Source organism: Mustela nivalis (genome assembly GCF_964662115.1).
Source record: "Mustela nivalis genome assembly, chromosome: 12".
NCBI classification, from domain to species: Eukaryota; Metazoa; Chordata; class Mammalia; order Carnivora; family Mustelidae; genus Mustela; species Mustela nivalis.
Genome location: NC_139031.1, coordinates 63,974,848 through 63,994,460, shown reverse-complemented (window position 1 = coordinate 63,994,460; position 19,613 = coordinate 63,974,848). Strand labels below are relative to the sequence as shown.

Genomic DNA, 19,613 nt, shown 5'->3' with positions numbered 1-19,613 from the left:
CGTGCACCCGAATGTTTATAGCAGCAATGTCCACAATAGTCAAACTATGGAAAGAACCTAGATGTCCATCAATATCAAGAAGATGTGGTATATATACACAATGGAATACTATGCAGCCATCAAAAGAAATGAAATCTTGCCATTTGCGACAACATGGATGGAACTAGAGCGTATCATGCTTAGTGAAATAAGTCAAGCAGAGAAAGACAACTATCATATGATCTCCCTGATATGAGGAAGTGGTGATGCAACATGGGGGCTTAAGTGGGTAGGAGAAGAATCAATGAAACAAGATGGGATTGGGAGGGAGACAAACCATAAGTGACTCTTAATCTCACAAAACAAACCGAGGGTTGCTGGGGGGAGAGGGTTTGGGAGAAGGGGGTGGGATTATGGACATTGGGGAGGGTATGTGCTTTGGTGAGTGCTGTGAAGTGTGTAAACCTGGTGATTCACAGACCTGTACCCCTGGGGATAAAAATATATGTTTATAAAAAATTAAAAATTAAAAAAAAAATATTTAAGGAGTCAACAGAGAAAGTGAAACCCCAGAAGCAAATGAGAAAGAATGCTAAGGTGATTGGGAGGGGAACAAGGAGAAAGAGGACTCTCAAAACCAAAGAAAGGAGTGGCAAGTTTGATGCAAAAGAGAAAATAAGAGGACAGCAATAAGGATGTGGCAATTAAGGTATTGTTGGTCCTTCTTCCAGCAGAGGTTCAGTGGCATATCAGAGGCAGTAGCCTGACGTCAGAGGTTTTCCCAAGTAAAGGGAACTGAGGAAGTTGAGAGGGAAGAAAGGAAAATGTGTGTGTGTGTGTGTGTGTGTGTGTGTGTGTGTGACAAAGAGGCAGAGACCGCAGAGACTGGCCTATGGAATAATTTTATTATAAAAAGATAGAGAAAGGATAGTAGCAAGAAGGACATGAACTAAGAGAGGGTTAAAGGATCTTTTCAGATGGGAGAATCTGAAGCTTATTTACTAGCTATAGGGAAGGAGTCAGAAATATTGGCAGGAAAGGAAATATTGGCACGACAATGAAGCAAGGTCTGAGTTTCAGAAGAGGCAGAAGAGAATGGGCCTCAGAGCACAGGCAGGAGACTAAAAGTTACCACAACAGAACTGAGGATAGAGCCTATGGTCATATTTTAGGATGAAGGGGGACACAAGACACATCCAGTTCCAGTATCAAGTCAGAACTTGTCCAGGGCTCTCGTTTTTTAAAACCTTGCCAGGGGAACCCATTTCAGAAGTGGCCTTCTCTAGACCGATCTCGGGGTGAAGTAAGAATGAGTAAATATTGCAGGGAAAGGAGGGTGAGACCTGGGAGAGCTAGCAAGAGTGAGAATGAGATGAAGACCTTGCAGCAGCTATGTGATAATGACAGGAGGGGAGATATGAGGCAGGTGGCATGGGGACCAGGGATAGGGTCTTACTAAATGAGAAGGGGTACATAGAGAGCGTGGGACGCCAGCAGTCAGCCCGCTGTGTTCGTTTCCTGTCATTTACATCAATAAGGTGTACACTTCCTCCATGGAAGAGAGCACTGGCCTACGTGTCCTGATAATAACAGGCAAGGAGAAGACTCACAACTTCCCACTTCCTCCACCACCTTCTCCACTTGATGCAGAGCTACCCACAGGGACTCTGCCCATACTTGCTTTACTCTCCCCTTCACTGGCTTGTTGTGGAATCACTGCACAGAAACCCCACAGCCTTCTTTCCACCAAGAGGAATGTGTCTCTGAGGCCAATTATCTAAATTACTTGCAATCAGGGAACAAATTTTCATAATACAAAAAGAAGCTTTATGGAAAAGGTAAACAGGCCTCTTTCTTTCTTATTCTTTCAACTGGAAAAAGAAATCTAAAATATTGTCATAAGAAACAAGTTCCAGTGAACAAACCAGCTGTGTGCTGCCATGATTTTATTAATGTATTTAGAATGACAAAAAGTTATTTCAAGTAGGAAATTGATATGTTTATTTGCTTAATGGACCATTAATGGATATAACCAATTAGTCTGACTAAATGGTGTTTACTTGATTTTATTGCCCCACTCCCATTTATATCTTAGAAATCTTAACCTAACTGGCTAAACCCAGAAAGAGAAGGATTTTTTAAAAACAGTATAATTGATGACTTTCACTGAGGAACATTCTTTTAGCCTATTATTTGGTATAGGACTCTCTGGGTCACTAAGTATTTACTGAGCATCTACTGTGTAAAAGATGAAATACATTTTAAGTCATGAGTGGGACACCAGTTTAATTAGACACAGATCATGTTCTCAAGGAAATAAAATCCATTAGGAGAGTTGAGGTATGTACATAAATTAGTAACAATGTAGAATGTTACAAATCCCAAAGCAAGTACTGCTGGTCCTGAGATTTCAGGAGAAGAACAGAATGGATGTGCATGTTTAGCTTCCTAAGACTGGCCTGAAAGAGTAATAGAGGAAGGGGTTACCAAGGAGTTATGAATTTAGTAGAAGCTGGGAAATTTCCTCTGCTCTCTGTATTTCCCAACATACCCATGCATAGATGTTTAGTGAACCTCAAGTTCATTCCACGATAAGCTAAAATGCTTAATATGTAAGTCCTTGGAGGTGGAAACCCATTGATTTAGATTTCACACAAAAGTATAAATAACTAGATTTTTCTCTAAGAACAGATTTCATAGAGAGATGACGAAGGAGGAAGGCCAGCACTAGATGCCATAAGGAGTGACAGAGGCAACAGAGAAAGGAAAGGGAGACACAATAAGAGAAATAGGACTCCAAGGACTTTTGAGATGATTTGTTTTCCAGTACTGCCTAGGGTGGGCTTGGGGAAAAGCTGAGAATTGAAAAGTTTGGAGAGACAATTAATGTGTTTGGAGACTGTAATCATACTTCTAGATAAAGGTGTGTATGTAAGTATGTTTTTGTATTTGTGTGTCTACACTGTATATACATATGGCAGAGATAACTGTGACTATCCGTGCATATATGTTTGTTCAGACTAAAATCTGTCAGGAACACTCGCTGTTTAAAATTCAGTCTTGCCTTGGCACTTCTGCAGAGAGAGTCGGGGTGAGAAGTTCTGGAGATGAGGGTTATCCAGGAAGCTCAAGTCCATTGTAAGCTTTGCTATCTCAGAGGCACCCGAGGAGACCTAGCGGGGGCTCAGTATCCCTCTATGTGGCTCTTGGTGTTCTAAATCCAAACTATTTTGGATGTACTTTTCTTATGCCCTCCCCTCCAAAGCTCCTAGAATGCTCCATCTCTCATAATCTGTTAATATCGCTTGTCTCCCGGCGCTAACTTCATGTGTCATGATACCAGAAGCAAGGCTTCTCCTCATGCTGTGTCATGAGCGCCACGGAGGTCCCTGGCACCTTCACTTTACCTGGTGTAAACCAAACTCATTATTTTCCTTCAAAATAATGCCTCCCTGCCTCTAATCTCCATCTCAGCAGATGGTGTTTCAGTTCACTCCAAATCTGAGTTAGAAACCCAGCTAGCTAACCTCTCCCTGACCTCCAACCCATCCCATCATGAAATCCTGTTCATTCTACTCTGGAAGTGGCTTCCAGTCCACACCTGCTTTCATTTTGACTACCCAGACTACTGCAACACCTCACAGCTCAGCCCCAGTCACCTGTCGTTCTCCTATTTATACTTTGCCCTACTACAGGGTTATTCCACCCACAAACCAAATATGACCATCGGACCCTCGCTTTAGAAACTCCTCTGCTTCCTCCAGGCTGCCTGGCTTACACATGAAGTTCAAGCCCCTTCAGCCTGGGAAGCATGTATAGTTAGTTTGCAGACTGTCCGTCCAGCTGTAACCCTCACCATCCTGCTGCACACACCTTAGGCTCTAGGGAGACTGAACTTTTCCTAATATCTTGAAATGCCATCCCTTTTGGAATCCCCCTTTGCCTACATGTTCCCTCTGCTGGAAATACCCCTCTCTTTATTTTTGTCATGAGAAACTCCTACTTACTCTTAAAACTCAGCTCAATGCTACCTATTCTGGAAAGCCTTCCTTGACTCTGAAATTAATTGCAACATCTCTCATGCTTTGTTCACAGCTCTGTTAAAGTTCTTAATAATTCTTGTGTGCATCCGTCTTCCTGAGAGGCCATGAACTTCTCCTGGACAGGGACTGTGTCCTAAGAACCACCTGCTAGTATACCAGTCATTTGTCAGTACACAGTATAGAATGCACTGATTATAGGGAGAGTTCAGAGTAGAAGTGCCACTTGTTGGATGGAACCTGAGTCTGCTCTCATCTAAGACATCTTCAGGAAGTGACAGGTCGAGTAGGAGAGGACAGAGGGATAGGCCACACAAGCAGGCAAGGACCTAGGAGCACTCCATACTCTGGAGGAAATAAACTGTGTACTTCATTGTCTGTAATTACTTTTAAATGCTCAGTGAGGACCAGGATCAGCAAACCCCATGGGCCAAATCCAAGCTTTCATCTGTTTTTAGAAACAAGTTGTATCTGAATGTAGCCATGTTTGTTCAGGTAAGTGTTGGCTGTGGCTGCTTTTGTCCTTCAAAGGCAGAGCTGAGTAATTGCAACAGAGATGAAATGACCTGAACCCCACCCCCCCACACACACACAAAAAGGTACTACATGACCCTTTCCAGAAAGAGTTGGCTGACCCATGATATAGACCATGTGGTATGAATGTATATGTGAATTTCAATCTATAATCCAGGGGAACTCTGTTCCTCTAACTGGAATTAGTCAGTATTTAATCAAATAAAAATAATACTTTATTATCCTCTTTTGGACAGAATATCAAAATCCAGTGAGTCCTACAGTTTATTCCCTTAGGAATGGCAACCTAGGCCCGATGCCTGAGTGGCCCTGCGTCCAACTACCCAGCTGGAGGTTTCTCAGGGCCTTAGTCCAGATAGACAGGTAACTGAATCCTGATGCTAGAATATTATTGCTCTTGCTTATAAGGAATCTTTCATGTTTTTTCATAAAAGGACAGCACAGGGACTTCACTGAGCTTACAGAATAAGGCCATCACTCTTGTGTGCCTGCTTGCCAAAGGATTTCCATATACGTGGTAGAGATCAGTCTAGACCTACTCAGGTTGTAACTTGGTGGGGAAGAGACCACAGCACTCCCTTACCAGGAATTATGGGAGGCTTTCCAATTTTCACCTAAAAGAACCCAATACTTGTTGCCCTTGACCTGAGGTCGTTGCCCAGAAGCTTGCTATGGGTACAGTCACATTTGTCTAGATGCCTTTGGGAGGTAGTTTCCTCATGCACTTGTACTTGAGGAGCTTTGAAACCGAGCAATCTACCTTGTACCATATGCATATGCATAGCCTCCCACCCAGTCTCCACTCTGAGCACAGGAGGTGGAAGCTAAATGAGCAAGACCATGGCTTGGAACATGGAAAATGGCAGGTTGAGCATGTGTACACTTTGAAGAAACTTGAGAGGGTGCAAAGTAGGGAGCATCGACCCAGATGGATGAGGGGGAGTTGTGACCTAGTATGAAAGGATCTGTGGAGCATGGCAAGGGAGTGACTCAAATAGTGTCGTGTTAATCCATTTTAGTGTACGTGATTTGTTCCGTGGTAGCTGGGGCATACTATAAAAAATATTATTTGCAATGTTCAATAAATAATTACTTATAAAATATGGAAATATTGAAAAATCTCATATGTGTGCTCACTAGCCCTAGTACTATTTCAGAACTAGAAATCTGAAGACAAAAACACCACTATTTATAGTCAAGGACTTGAAAATACACTCCTCTCAGTTGGTTCTTGACAGGGCAGGCCAAGATGGTCTTTGACGTTAGACAGAATACATAATTTTAAGCTCACAAATTAAACAAGAGAGTGACTTACAGACTCCGAAATCTCTTTCTGAGGCTCTGGAGTGGATTCATCAACTTTTCCCCCTGATATCCCAAATCCAGGTTGAAGTGCCGGTGAACCCAAAACTTGAATGAGGTAGGAATCAAAATCCTCACATGTTTTTTTAAACAATTTTTTCTTCAGGGTGTCTTTTAAAAGAAAAATAGAAAAGGAGAATAGTAGGGGCAAAACCTGTTTAAAGAGCTCTTCCGTGCTCTTCTTAAGCATTTTCCCATCACTTAAGGTCAACCGCTCGGTGAACTAAGTTTTAAAGCATTTTGGGGATCATCTAGAAGAGGCCATCTAAAATAATTCAATTGAATTTAATCATGTACAACAGCCTATGGAGGCAAAAGAACTACTTAAATCCTTATTATCCAGAGTGTCCATTAACTGAACTACTCTGTGGAAGGGGCAGGTCCCACCCAAGAGGAGTATAATGGGTCTTTACCTCTGGTTCCAGAGGGAGCCAAAGGCCAACCAGTTCAAAAATATATCCCTCATTAGCTGGGATGAATCACTAACTCCTTTGGTTAAGATGAGATAAAGCTCTTTAATTATTAAAGTATAATGTCTCTGAAATGTGTAATATTTCTGGACATTGTAACACAGTAACAGCCCAGTGAATAGGGTTTGTTTGGTAAGTCTACCAGTCCTCCTGCAGGGTGTTCAGCAAACAAAACCCCAGATTAGAAAGGCCTGGAGAAAGGGGAAATGACAAGTGAGAAGGTTGTGGGCGGGGCATGCTACTCTTCAGGCCAGAGGGGCTGGCTGCCAGTCTGAGTAGGCGGGGAGCAGCATGAGGGCCAGGAGGGGCTACGCTAAGCCATGTCAGCCCCACTCCCGGAGGGATGGACAAGGAATGATGGAGCCAAATGGAAGCCTGCAAACACGTGAAGCATACATTTCACCTACTTCCCAAGCTCGCGGGATGTGGCCCCTGCCAGAATGAGTTCTCAGTTGCCAAAGGATTGGAATGTGTTTCACTGGGAAGCGATATTGACCACACTTACAGAGGAGTCAGTGTCTTAGAATGCCTCCCTGGGAAGCATCAGCTCATGTGACAGGGCAAAGTAGCAAAGGGAAGGTTAGCACTGACTGTAGATGAATATTCACAATGTGGAACTATAAGATAAACTCCTAATGTCAACCTGTCTATTCTTCATTAGCCTCATATTTTGTAAGAGCAGCTAATGGAGACTAGAACAGAGATGGGAACAGAATAATCCCCATTACCTGTGTTTCTCCTCTCTTTAGATTACCATAACTTTTCTTCATTCATTATGTACTTCTTAATGCACTTCGATTCCATGATTATTTTCTGCCTTGCTGCTGGCTTCCTGCACCTCTTATGCAGGTTAGGTCACTTTTTGAACTTTAACTAGGCTTAGCAATACCCCAGATCCTACACTTTCTTTTTAACTATGTCCTCGACCATAGATGGCCCAGTTAATCAGCTCCAAGGCCAACTCAGCACTTATTGCAAGTGAATAAAGATAAGAGAGTGTACTCTCTAAACTGGACACATGCTGAACATGTTTTGCCTTCTGGAGTTTATATGTTTAATTTAGTGTTGGCATAAGCCTCATTAGCCTCTTCCCGATTTCTATTTTTGGCCAAATAATCCAGTGAGGCAGTTCTTGGAAGAATAACATAAATTCTTTTCTCCTGGCCCTGAGTCTTACCTTGCAGGGTAATGAAGTCATCAAACAGATAAACGTGCTCACTATCTGGGTCGGTAGCAATGAGATTCATTTCTTTGTGGAACATTTCGAAGTTGGGATCGTTTCTCTTCACTACCCCAATCACAAATATTTCCACACTGATGTCACTGGCTTTCTTCACCACTTCAGTCAGATTCTTTTCATCTCGGGTATCAGTCTGCCCATCAGTGATGACCAAGGCCACCTTCTTCACACCTGGCCTTGCGGCTTCAAACATGTGGTTGGCCTCATGGAGAGCTAAGGCAGTGTAGGTGCCTTCCCCCAGGTACTGCATGTTGTCCACAGCCAGCTTGAAGTCATCCTTGTTGGAGAACTGAGTCAGATGAGCCACCTTCTCCACCTTATGGCTGTAATTGATTATGCCGATGCGGGCCGTCGCGAGGTCCAGAGCAACCTGGTCAGACAGAGTCTTCACAAGACTTTTGATGATCTCAAAGTTCTCTGGCCCCACACTTTCGGAGCTGTCAATCACAAACAGTAGTTCTAGAGGAGTCTCTTTGCATTTGGGCCCACACCCTGAAAGATGAATGTTGAGATAGAAACATTGCATGAATGAATGAAAATCAGAACATCACTGATTGGTGTCGGATTGGTGTGAGAGGGGCAGCAAACCATTAGAGACCTGAACTGTAACCTTCCCTTTCTGGGAGAGTTAATAGCTAACAGCTATCCCCCTTCTGGTTTCTATATTTGACTTTTTAAGAAGCAATATATTATAAAAATACCCCCCCCACACACACACACAAACCCACCAAAACACTGTAGAGGATAAAATAACAAACACCTATGTGCCAATTTCTCAGATTAGGAAAAATATATTTTTAGAAGGGTCAGCATCCCAATGTGTGCCTTCCTGATTCCATGGCTCTCCCTGTCCCTAAAAGATAACCCTAGCCTCAATGTGCTCTTTGTCCTTCCAGCATTTGTACTGAATCTGAATCCGAAATCTAACCTTCTAGTCTTCTACCATATCCTTATATGAAAATTGATATTTGCTCATTAGAATGACCATGGGGTAAATTGATGGATTGGAAATGGAATGAAATTGGAAATGGTTAATTGTGGGGAAAGGATGAGGGCCCATAACTATACAGAAGAATATACTATACATCTGCCCCAAACTCTAGTTTGTGTGCCCAGTTGCTCACAACAATGACGAAGGTGGCTCAGTGAGGCCAGCAGTCCCTCCATACTATGACATTCAGGAGAATGAGCTCAGAATGCTGGTTAATAAACAACTTCTGTGTAAGGTTTACCATTCAATGCAATCATTCAAGCTACCAGGAAATAAGACTTATCCGGGCTCCATCGGTTTATTCTTACCTTCGTGTTGCCCAACAGCCCTCTCTGAAAAAATCATGAGGAAACTTTGTGCTATTTTTACCAGGCTTCCAGAACTCAGAAGCCACTTCTAAACTGGCCTGTCACTGTGCAGAGTCCCAGATGGGTTCTTAAAGTCTTGAGGTCTTTTGGGGGACAAGCCAGTTCAGGGGTTCCCTGTATGGAAGAACAGTGACATTTCTGCCACGGTTCTCTTATCACCATTATTCTATTAATCTCTTGCCTTTAGGCCAATCTCTTGTTTTCCCCCTCTTTCTGCTAGCTCTATTTTAAGTCTAGCAGATTTAGCTACAGAAGCATTTAGATAGAACTATGAAGCACAATGACCTCCTGACTGTGTCTTCCTTTCTTTGAAATGCACTCTAGCAATTGTGCTCAAAACTCAATTCAGAAAGACTTCTTCCTTCAGGAGAAACACAGACATTATAATCACCAGCCAGGCTGGACTCAAATGCTAGTTAGGCCCCTGTGGTCATATTTCCTTTGTTGTTTTTTTCCTTCCCAAGCTCAGGTAAATGTCACTGAATACAAATGAGCTCTGTGCTCACAAAAGGCCTGGCTGCCCGCTGACTCCAGGGCCTGTGTCTTCACTCCTCTTAACCACCCTGGGAAGAGGACTTCTTTTTCTTAAAATCAGGATTCCCACAGCCCCTCTCTCCACATCTTTCAGTTTCCCATTGACTTTCCAAATGAGCTTCAGACTTTCTCCAGAGCGCTCTCTCATGTATCTCTGGGTGACTGCATTTATCTCAACCAACACAGAACACAGTGGCTGTGGTATTTTGAAGCGATGGTTCTTTTCTTGATGGTCAAAGCTTACCACATATTTCAAAAATAATTTTGATAATTTCTTCTCTCTGGAGGACAAAAGGAAAATGTTATTATTTATATGACCGTGATATTTTTTCCTATCATCACAAAAGCTATGTCTTATTACAATCAGGGTGGAGCCATTTGCTTTTATTCTTTGGCTGAGGAAAATAAAAGGCACGGAGGTGAAAAGGTGGCTAGAATGTATCATAACCGGAGTGTGTGTGAGTTGTGTAATGTCAGAGCTCGGACTTCCAGGGTTCACACTGCGGCTCCAGCATCTATCAGCTGTGTGACCTTGGCATGAGATGACCTAATAGTATCTGTGTCTTGGGGCAGGGGTGCAGGCCAAATGAGGCTACGCACACAAAACTCTTAGGATAGGGTCCAACTCCATAAAGTACCATGTACAGAGGTGTGGGCAAGGCACGCCATCAGCTTAACCCACATTAACTCAATTTAACCCACATGCACTGAGCAACCAAGACAGGTACCAGGGCCAAAAGAGATTTCATTCCGTGCTGTATTCCCTCCTTTTCTCTACCGAGGTCTAGTTCTGCAAGTCCCCTCCCCAGGTTCCTCATACTCTCATTTCACTTCAGCACTTCCGGGAAATGCCCTGGTGCTCCTGAATGCTCCTCCCTGGTCCTGCTGTCATCAGCTCCAGCAGAGACCTGGGATGAGGCGGGCAGGGGAAGTCGATGTGCCGACGACCCTGTCCTGAGCAGCCCGTTCACAAATAACTGAGATGGGGCGCTGGAAAACAGAATTCTGTATTTGCCGAAGACAAAAAGCTGACCGGAATGATGAACGTAGGAGAAGCCCAGAAAATCTCAACGGGAAGGAGGCAAAACTAAAGAAGATCCAAGAAGATAAAAGTTAGCAGTTGCAAAAGTAAAGTTTTAAAGAAAAAAATATCCATAATGATAGAATTGGGGTAAAGGTGACATTGCTGGTGATGTGCCTTCACAGAAGCATATACAGAAAATACTCAGGGCATTTTAATTAAATCGTATTTTTTGTAAACCGAGAAAAAGCCATTGATTCCAAGTGGCTACTTAAAAAGGACTCTCTCGGGGTGCCTGGCTTAATTGGTTAAGCGTCTGCCTTCAGCTCGGGTCCTGGGATCAAGTCCCGCATTGGGCTCCTTGCTCAGTCAGGAGTTTCCTTCTTCCTCTCCCTTTGCCTCTCCTCTCTCTCTCTCTCTCAGGCATCCTCTCTCTCTCCCTAATAAAGAAATAAAATCTTTAAAAAAATTAAATAAAAATAAAAAGAACTCTCAAAACAATACAATTATATAAAAGGAGGAAGTCAACAGTCATCTTTTGGGGGAGCACCTTGTCATGTTTTTCCCCATTTAGAGAGGCATTTAATAAATCGGAAACTAGAATGTGTCTAGAAAGGGAAAATGTATATATTTATATATTTACATTATGTTTTTAGAAAGGAGAAAATACTAGACACCAAGTTTATGGTTATAGTTTTTCACTTAACCCTGTATCATTCTGAATTTCCCGTATGATTCAGTATTCTGAAAAACTTGATTACTGAAGTCGGATGCATGGCTGTTTTAAGGTTCTCGATGCATTATTGCCAAAGTGACCTTCAGAAAGATTGTAACTGACACCTCTAACAGCAGTGTATAAGAAAACCGCTTTTATTTTAGACACACAATGCTGGTTATTATTATTATATGATCTTTGCCATTTGATATCACATTGATTTAAATTATACTTATGTAATTCTTGGTGAGGCTAAATTCTATTTCACATGCACGTTTCCAAGTTGTATCCTCTTGTGCAAATTCTTTGTATGTCCTTTGTCCATTTCTTTCTATTAAGATGTTTATCTTTCATTGACTTGTTAAGAATAATTTATATATCAAAGTTGCATTTAAATTCTTTTTAATGTGCTTGTATGGCCTAACCAGGTCTAAAATGCTTTTAGTACTCACATATATCAATCTTTTCCTCCTCTTCTTTGCTTTTACTTGACTAAAATAGTTTTATTTTTCCCTCTCAAATTGTTCAATGACTACTTTGGCTATTTTTGCCAATGATGAAGGCATCAAATTTATACCTATCAAAAGATTCATAGTCTAGTAAGCAATAGACCAATAAATACTTTAGTCAGGGCTATACTATTAGATCCGCGCCAAGGAACCACGCTGGTCTGCTGGGAATTCCAGGTGCGGGAACCTGAGGGTGGGGCCGCCGTCCGGGAAGGTAGATCATGAGCAGCTGGGGGAGGACAGAAGGGGAATGGGAGGAGCATTCCAGGCAGGGCACGAATCACACAAACACAGTGTCTTACAGTACTTGAATGAACTCAGGACACGGACGTGGCAGAAAGAATGACAGGGAATGTGGAAGACAGATGAACTCTAGAAGGTTTTTGTGTCGTGGTGAAAAGTGTGAACTTTATCCTGGGTGGTGAGAAGAGGCATAGTCCCTAGGCCGAGAAGAGATCTGATCACACTTCTATTTTAAAAAGGTGATCATGGCTGCCAATGGAGGGGTTCGAGGTTTCTAAATAGAGCAGAGCGTCTCCGTCTTTTGAAACCTGTGTGTCCCTGCACCTCCACTGGTTAAACATATTCCTGTCCGTGTTTATGACAAAGATGTTATGTTTTCATTCTCCATAAGCTTTGCTATGATATTAAATTAGCCTTTTCAAACTATACATCCTCCCTTTCATAGCTGTCCCTGCCTTAGAGTTGGAAGACCAGGAGAAAGAAGACTGAGGGCAGACGCTGAGAAATGCCAACATGGAAGGGACAGGTGGAGGAGCAGCCTTTTGGAAGCAGTTTGGCGTGAATTATTGTGACACTGAACTCTGTCGATGGTATTTTCTAAAAGAGTAGTTTGCTAGTCTGGAATGAATCTATAACTGACAGCCGTTTGGGGATATATTTGACCAGGGAGAGAACGTGGGTGGGGAGAGGAAAGAGGCCTTCTAAGAACAGCATTCATGGGGGAGTAGCTAGGATTTGGTCCCAGACAAGCCAACTCTGGCTACAAGGTCTCTGCTACTTGCTAACAAGGTGACTTCAGACGTATGGCTCAAAACTTTTCTGATTTAGCATGTCTTTCATGGAAGCAGAGATAATAGTACCGATTCATGGAGCTATCCCATATATTAGCATGGAGTCTTGGGCAAGAGAGGGCTATGGCCTCCAGCCTGTCCTCTTCTCATTGCACCCTGTCTCTACCATTGCTACACTGCACAGGGACTGGGCCATCATTCGTGGGGTGAACAGTCCTCACCTCTGAGCTCTGTCCAGATTCCCTGAAAACAGCTGCCCCTTGCCCACCTTCTGGGGGGGCCCAAGCACGCAGGCCAGTGCTGTCATTTAGGCAGGCAAGCTGGGGATCCTGTGTATGTAGCGTGTAGAATATAGCAGGCATGTGCTCAGGATGCTCAGTCTCTTTGGCCCTGAGGACTCCTCACCCAGGGGAAGGAGTGAGGCAGAAGAAGCACTAAGGGTCCCGTGTGGGCGCTCTAAACCTTGAGCCCTCGGGCACCCAGCAGTACTAAGCAAGGGTGCTATGAGGTGAAGAAGCCTAACACAGAACCCGTCACAGACTAGATTCTCATTGAAGGCAAATTCGCTCTTCCTTCACTTGTCCTTCCCTGCTAGTCCCTCTTCTAGAATCTAGAAAGCCTAGGTCAGCAGAATGACATCCTCATTTCTAAGATCTCTGCCTCTGCATTAAAAATCTTCTGCTCAAGCAATTAAAGCCTAACTTGGCCCCAAACATCATCATACATCCTTTTGTCTGTTCTGGGTCCACATATCTGACTCCTATCATGGCATTTATCAAATGACAGGTGAAGATCCTTAGTTTGTCTTTCTTTCTAATGGTCTGTGAGCTCCTTGAGTCCACAGACACAGTCTCTTAATCTCTACTGCTCCCCTGTCTGTCTCAGAGCCTGACCCAGAATATGCACCCAAAAAATGTTGGCAAACTGGGTGAACAAATTAATGGATGGAAGAAGCCAGGCCCTCTCCACATGCTGGGGTAAGAGGGAGGGTATAAACCTATGGGATTGCTTCTCTGAGCATTTTACAGACACTCTCCCTGCTACCTTTGGAGGAGGAATTAATGTGTATGCAGCTATTTCATATGCCACAGGCATCTGGAGGTATTTGACTTGTGGTGAGGAAGAACAAAGACGAAAAGGCAAACAGGACATAAAAAAAAAAAAAAAAGTGTGTGTTCTGTTTGTTATATGCCCAGCTCTTATGTCTTACCTAAACTACCTGAACTCCCACCCCTGATGCCTGGATTTGCTTAGCACAGCACATAGGATCAGCATCCCCAGACCATGACCCACTGAAAAATCAAAAGGGGGAAAACGAGAAGGTTCCTATTGCTTCTCCACTCCAGGAGATGTAGTGCCCTCCAGCAAGAAAGGAAGAAATAAAACTTTGCTATAGAAATTCTAGAACTTTCCCACCCTGTAAGGCTTTGTAGAGTCAGCTCTTTATTTGCAGCGGTATAGGGAACATAGGGAAAAGTTTGCCGATGCCTTGCAAGTTTTGTTGAGTAAGTGAATTAGTACATTAATCTCCATTTTGTGATGGCTGTTCTCTGAGTCACTTCCTAAAGGAGCTAGTTCCAGGAAACAGAACCCTCTCCCCATTTGAAAATGTGGAAGATCATGTAAATTAGAAGTCATTTTTTAAACAGTTCACCTCCTTGTTACCCTGTCTACCAGGGGTCAGAGGGGAGTAGTCACACCCCACCCCTGGGCTGGGTGAAGGCTGCCTGGCGTTCCTCTTGCCTCAGGTTCAGATCAATTACCTCATGCATCTAAGTCAACACTGGGCTTATAGCTGTGCTTTCATTATATAGCACCTGGAACTGTGTCAAAGAATTCATATTTCTGAAGCTAAAACACGAATGCAGTAATTTTGCAAGCACCGACCCTCAATTACCCTCTAGGATGGCTACTCACCGTAAGTCCTACGTCTCCCTTTGGTCCTTGTAACCCCTACTTAATGGAAGAAGAAGAACAGTCAATATAGGTTGGAGCTAGTTAATGTATAAAAATTACGTAAGATAAAAAATCACTCCTTGCCTGTCTTCCTGGAGATCCAGGCTCCCCAATTTCCCCTTTATCACCTTTCTTTCCCATAGCGCCCTGTTCTCCATGTTCTCCCTTTAGAATACAGTGAAAAGAGAAGTTTAGAATGTAAATATTGAGGCCAAAGAAGAAAAACCTCTAAAATTTAGTTCATTTGCCAGTGGTTTCTTTTGAAGACCTGTGGTTCTGGTTGATAAAAATATACTACAGGGAAAAAAATCATTATATTTACCTTCCCCCCGCAGTTACCATAATCTAATTCATGGCGAACCAGAGATCTCCAGATGAGGAGACCTTGAGATATGATAAGAACAGTTCACTGCTTTCAGGAAGTGCCACTATATTATATTTATCATTATATTTACCTTCCCCCCGTAGTTACCATAATCTAATTCATGACGAACCAGAGATCTCCAGATGAGGAGACCTTGAGATATGATAAGAACCGCTCACTGCTTTCAGGAAGTGCCACTATATTATATTTATCATCATATTTACCTTCCCCCCGTAGTTACCATAATCTAATTCATGACGAATCAGAGATCTCCAGATGAGGAGACCTTGAGATATGATAAGAACCGCTCACTGCTTTCAGGAAGTGCCACTATATTATATTTATCATCATATTTACCTTCCCCTCGTAGTTACCATAATCTAATTCATGACGAACCAGAGATCTCCAGATGAGGAGACCTTGAGATATGATAAGAACCGCTCACTGCTTTCAGGAAGTGCCACTATTATAACATTTTATAGCAGAGTTCTCAGGTGTCTTCTACATGGTATGTTGTAAGGACTCATTCCTTTAGCAGCTGGCTTTCAAGGATGAAGAAAACAAGATTTATAAAGTAAGCATGTTTCTAGTTAGGAAAGGAAATCCATAAGGATTTGCTTCTAAATGGATTTTTTCCTCCGAAAGCTATAAGGATGAATGACCAGTATGAGAGCTCTTCCAAAGCTCACAAAAAGCTATTGAAAACCTAAACCCAAGCATTTTTCTAAGGTCTTAAAATAACTTACCTTCTGTCCAGGGAGGCCACGGCCTGTCATGCCCTTTGGCCCTGGAAAGCCTTGAGGTCCTTGCTCCCCCTATACAATACAAAAAAGGGATTAGCCCATTAATTTCCCAAGATAACTCAGAAAATTCTTTGATCAGATATATACTTGTGGTTCCAAAACTGCACTGTAGCATTATCTAAATTTGGGGGGAAATGTATATGTCAGATGGGCTAGATGCTTTGCTAGTAAAAGTTGAACTTCTGAGTCTGGGGTAGAAGTGAAGGAGCTGGTTTAAGCATTTGCCTATTTCTATGGTATAATTACTCCCACCTTGGCCAATTTTCAAACTATGAACATTATGTCAACTGGTTCACAAATGACAACTAGCTGTTATTTCAGTTCTGATATTAATGGTGATTTTTATAATCTCCTCTACATTTTTCTATATTTTTTTGATATATTAAAAGCATGTGTTGTCTTAATAATGGAGGAAAAGAGGATATAACAGCATCTCTCCCCAATGAATGCCAAGGAGCTGTTTATATAATTATCATATACTGTTAGTTCCAGCCCTGATAATTAGTACCATGAATCTATTGATTTAGTAATTCCCTAATTCAGAAAATAAAAATGTTTTTCATTGTATTGTTTTTAACTGCTCCCTCCCTTACCTTAACTTTTTCTCCTGCTCCCCAACCCCCAAAAACGAAATAGCTTGAAACAGAAATAATCCCTGTTGGGTATGCAAAGTCATCGTTCTGATGCTACTTAACTCTAAGTCATTGTTAGCAATAAGTCTATGACAAAGGTTTGTGGGACCATGAGCTGCTGAGACTTCATTTGTTTACCTTGAACATCTTTCTCAAAGGGACCCTGACCACACCTACTAGATGCACTGGTATGCTTAATGAAAACCTCAGACACTGAAATGAGAATCCAGGATGGGGGTTGGCGTAAAATATTCCTTTTGCCATAGGCCTGCTAGGGCTTGAGAACCACTATTCCAGAAGGGAGGATGGGCTTTAGAAGGGAGTCTTGAGGGTGTCACAGAGGCTTGCTTGGAGACCACTGTCACTGTAACTTTGAGTATCAGCATTCCTTGACCCCCCCCCTTCCTAGCTCACTGGCTTTCAAACTTTAAAAAAATCAACAAAACGCTTTCTTTTTCAAAGTATTATAATAAAATACTTCAGACACATAAAATGTATACTATAAAAGGCAAACACTCACCTATATTTAAAAATGAAATTCAGGGGTGCAGATACCCCTGAAACCCCTGATGTACCCAATCCCCTTCACCTAAGAAGGGGAAATCTCTTTCTGAAATTGACATGCATCACATCCCATATCTATGTTTTTATGTTTTAACTACATATATATAATCTAAGATCATGGACAATATTTAATAGTTTAAACCTCAAGTAAGTGATATATCTCTGCATCCAACTTGTATTTGAAATCTCATCATTATCTATTTGAAGTAGATCTGGGTACCTATACATAGTTTTAGTTTGTTAATTTTCTCTGCTGTACAGTATGCTATTAAATAACTAGACAATTTATTCATTATCCTAGTGATGGACATTTAGTATTTCCCAATTACAAATAATGCTTCAGTGAAGACTGTTACATATCTTTGCACACTTGCATACCTCCCTAGGGGGGAACATTTCCTTAAAACAAATCTTACACAGATGGGTACAACATAGGATGAATATAATTGGAGACTCTTGTTGAAATGAAGTGTTCAGCTCTTGCTGGACCCATCACTAGCTCCTCTCAGTACGCTGACTCGGCTGAACTTTTAGGTACTTAATCATCTCTGCCATGTTGTACTTCTAAATGGAAGGCAGGTATGGGGTTACAGTTTTGCCTCCTCAATTCGGCTCAGACCAAGTTTCTTACAAAGATCAGATTGCTGAGAACTCATTTGTAGACAGTCTTTTTCACCTTGATGACTCTTGAGGCAGGCACAGTGCCATGGCATAGTGGTCCCACGGTGAGGGTTTCTGCAGCATTGTGCATGGATGTCTCAGGCCCATCTGAGGAGGCTCACTGCCGTAAAAGTACCCCCTCTGTTATTTGCCTCAATGATAATGGGAGATAGGCAGGGATCAGTGGTCTTCCCTATTCAGTTCACAGTCAAGAGAGAATAGTTTTTTCCCACCAGGAAACATGGTGGTACAGAGAGCCCAGAGCCCTGGATAGGGATTGGTGCCTGTGGAACATGCCAGAGATGGTACATCAACGTGCAGCTTGTGCAAGCTAGATATTCAAGCAGGAGAACGGGGAGGAGACAAAAACCTGTTCTATTTCCAAAGATGGCCCAGCTAACATGGGTGTGAAGAGAAACAGACAAGAATACGTGAAACACAGATCAATCCCATTACAGTTGCTGAACACTGTGTTCTGAGAGTGGATATGCGGCCTCATCGAGAAAATAAAGGCTAGAGGGGTCTGTCTACATACAGACTGGGTGGTCAGCTCCCAGAGTTGTATGGAGGATGGTGGCGAGAAACCTGCCTGAGAATCAGCCGTTCTCTATTCTAATTAAAAAGAAAATAAAACCCAAAAACTATAAGAAAGATATCTCTTAAGAAAGATGTGTCCGTAAATGACTTCTTGGCATAAATTCGTTTTCTGAGGTTTTTGTTTTGTTTTGTTTACAGAGGCGCAGTAGGACATCTTTATTGGACCAGGTACCTGGTTGAAAGGTGGTGCGAGGTTGTCAGGGAGATCCTTGAGATGCCTGGGACCTGAGTTTGGGGGGTAGGGGTGCTGTCAGGATGTTTCGAAGCCAAGTGGAAGGGGATTAAAGGTTCAGGAGGGAGCACTAGGAGCGGCTGTATAACTGGCTTTGTCCCCGCCTGCAGGACCTGGGGTGTGATGGGGAATGGTCCCTGAGAGCCATACCCTCAGACAAAGTGGGTCCAGAAAGAACTTGATACCTTTCTGACAATTACCCAGAATAATTATCTCTTTTACATGCCCTGCAACGGCTAATATAGATGTCCAATAAATGTTTGTGACTAACTAGCTTCCTTTAAGAAATTACACAATTTCCTAGCAAACTTAAAAGCTACTGCGGCTTCAATGCTATGTCCTGAGGGGAAAACCTCCAAGTAGCCACTCGGCAGGTTAGGATCATCTCCAGGGTCAGGAATTTATTTGGCACCACTTCACATTATAGACATTTTCTATATAATTGTACCACATGTAGCTATTCTAGGCAGCTGTGTTTCCCTATACAAAAGCCCTTTTTTTCTTTCCTCTTTAATTGTCAGCTTCCCTTCAAAATACTTGGAAGTCTTCCTCTAACTTTCAGAGTGCGCTACCAGGCTAATAGCAAGCAAACCCCTTAATTTGGCAGAGCCGAGTGCTAGCCCATCATACTCTTCCTTACAAGTCTCAGGAAGATGAGATGCAATTATTTCAACCTGGATCAGAAGCTGCTACAGGAAAGAACGTGTCTATCTGAAGGTATAATTAAATCCACATTTCAAGCCCAGCTTCTCCACCACTCTATCTCCCCCTTAGATCCCTCCTGCTGCAGATGTGATCATTTTCATTTTCCAGATAATTCTGGTACAGTAAAGAAAGAAATCAAATTCATGATTCATGATGATCCCAAACTATAAAGTGAACTTCTCTATTCCCTTTAGGGTGTAGAAACTAGAAAAGGCTGCTTTTGCTCTTAAATCCACAACAAAAAAATGGTAAATCAAGGGAAGTCCAGCTTTTTTTTTTTTTTTTTTTTTTTTTTTTTTTTGA

General features: G+C 42.4%; 1 protein-coding gene across 1 annotated transcript in view; it reads right to left on the bottom strand.

The window, feature by feature from the left end:
• Positions 1 to 19,613, bottom strand: part of COL28A1 (collagen type XXVIII alpha 1 chain) — a 160,732-nt gene that overhangs the window by 15,649 nt on the left and 125,470 nt on the right. The window contains exons 28-33 of the mRNA XM_082693358.1: positions 15,864 to 15,932; positions 14,838 to 14,918; positions 14,715 to 14,750; positions 9,763 to 9,799; positions 7,563 to 8,117; positions 5,869 to 6,026 (exon numbers count right to left, since the gene is read on the bottom strand). Of these exons, the coding sequence (XP_082549484.1) occupies positions 5,869 to 6,026; positions 7,563 to 8,117; positions 9,763 to 9,799; positions 14,715 to 14,750; positions 14,838 to 14,918; positions 15,864 to 15,932 (936 nt within the window). The remainder of the gene's footprint in view (positions 1 to 5,868; positions 6,027 to 7,562; positions 8,118 to 9,762; positions 9,800 to 14,714; positions 14,751 to 14,837; positions 14,919 to 15,863; positions 15,933 to 19,613) is intronic.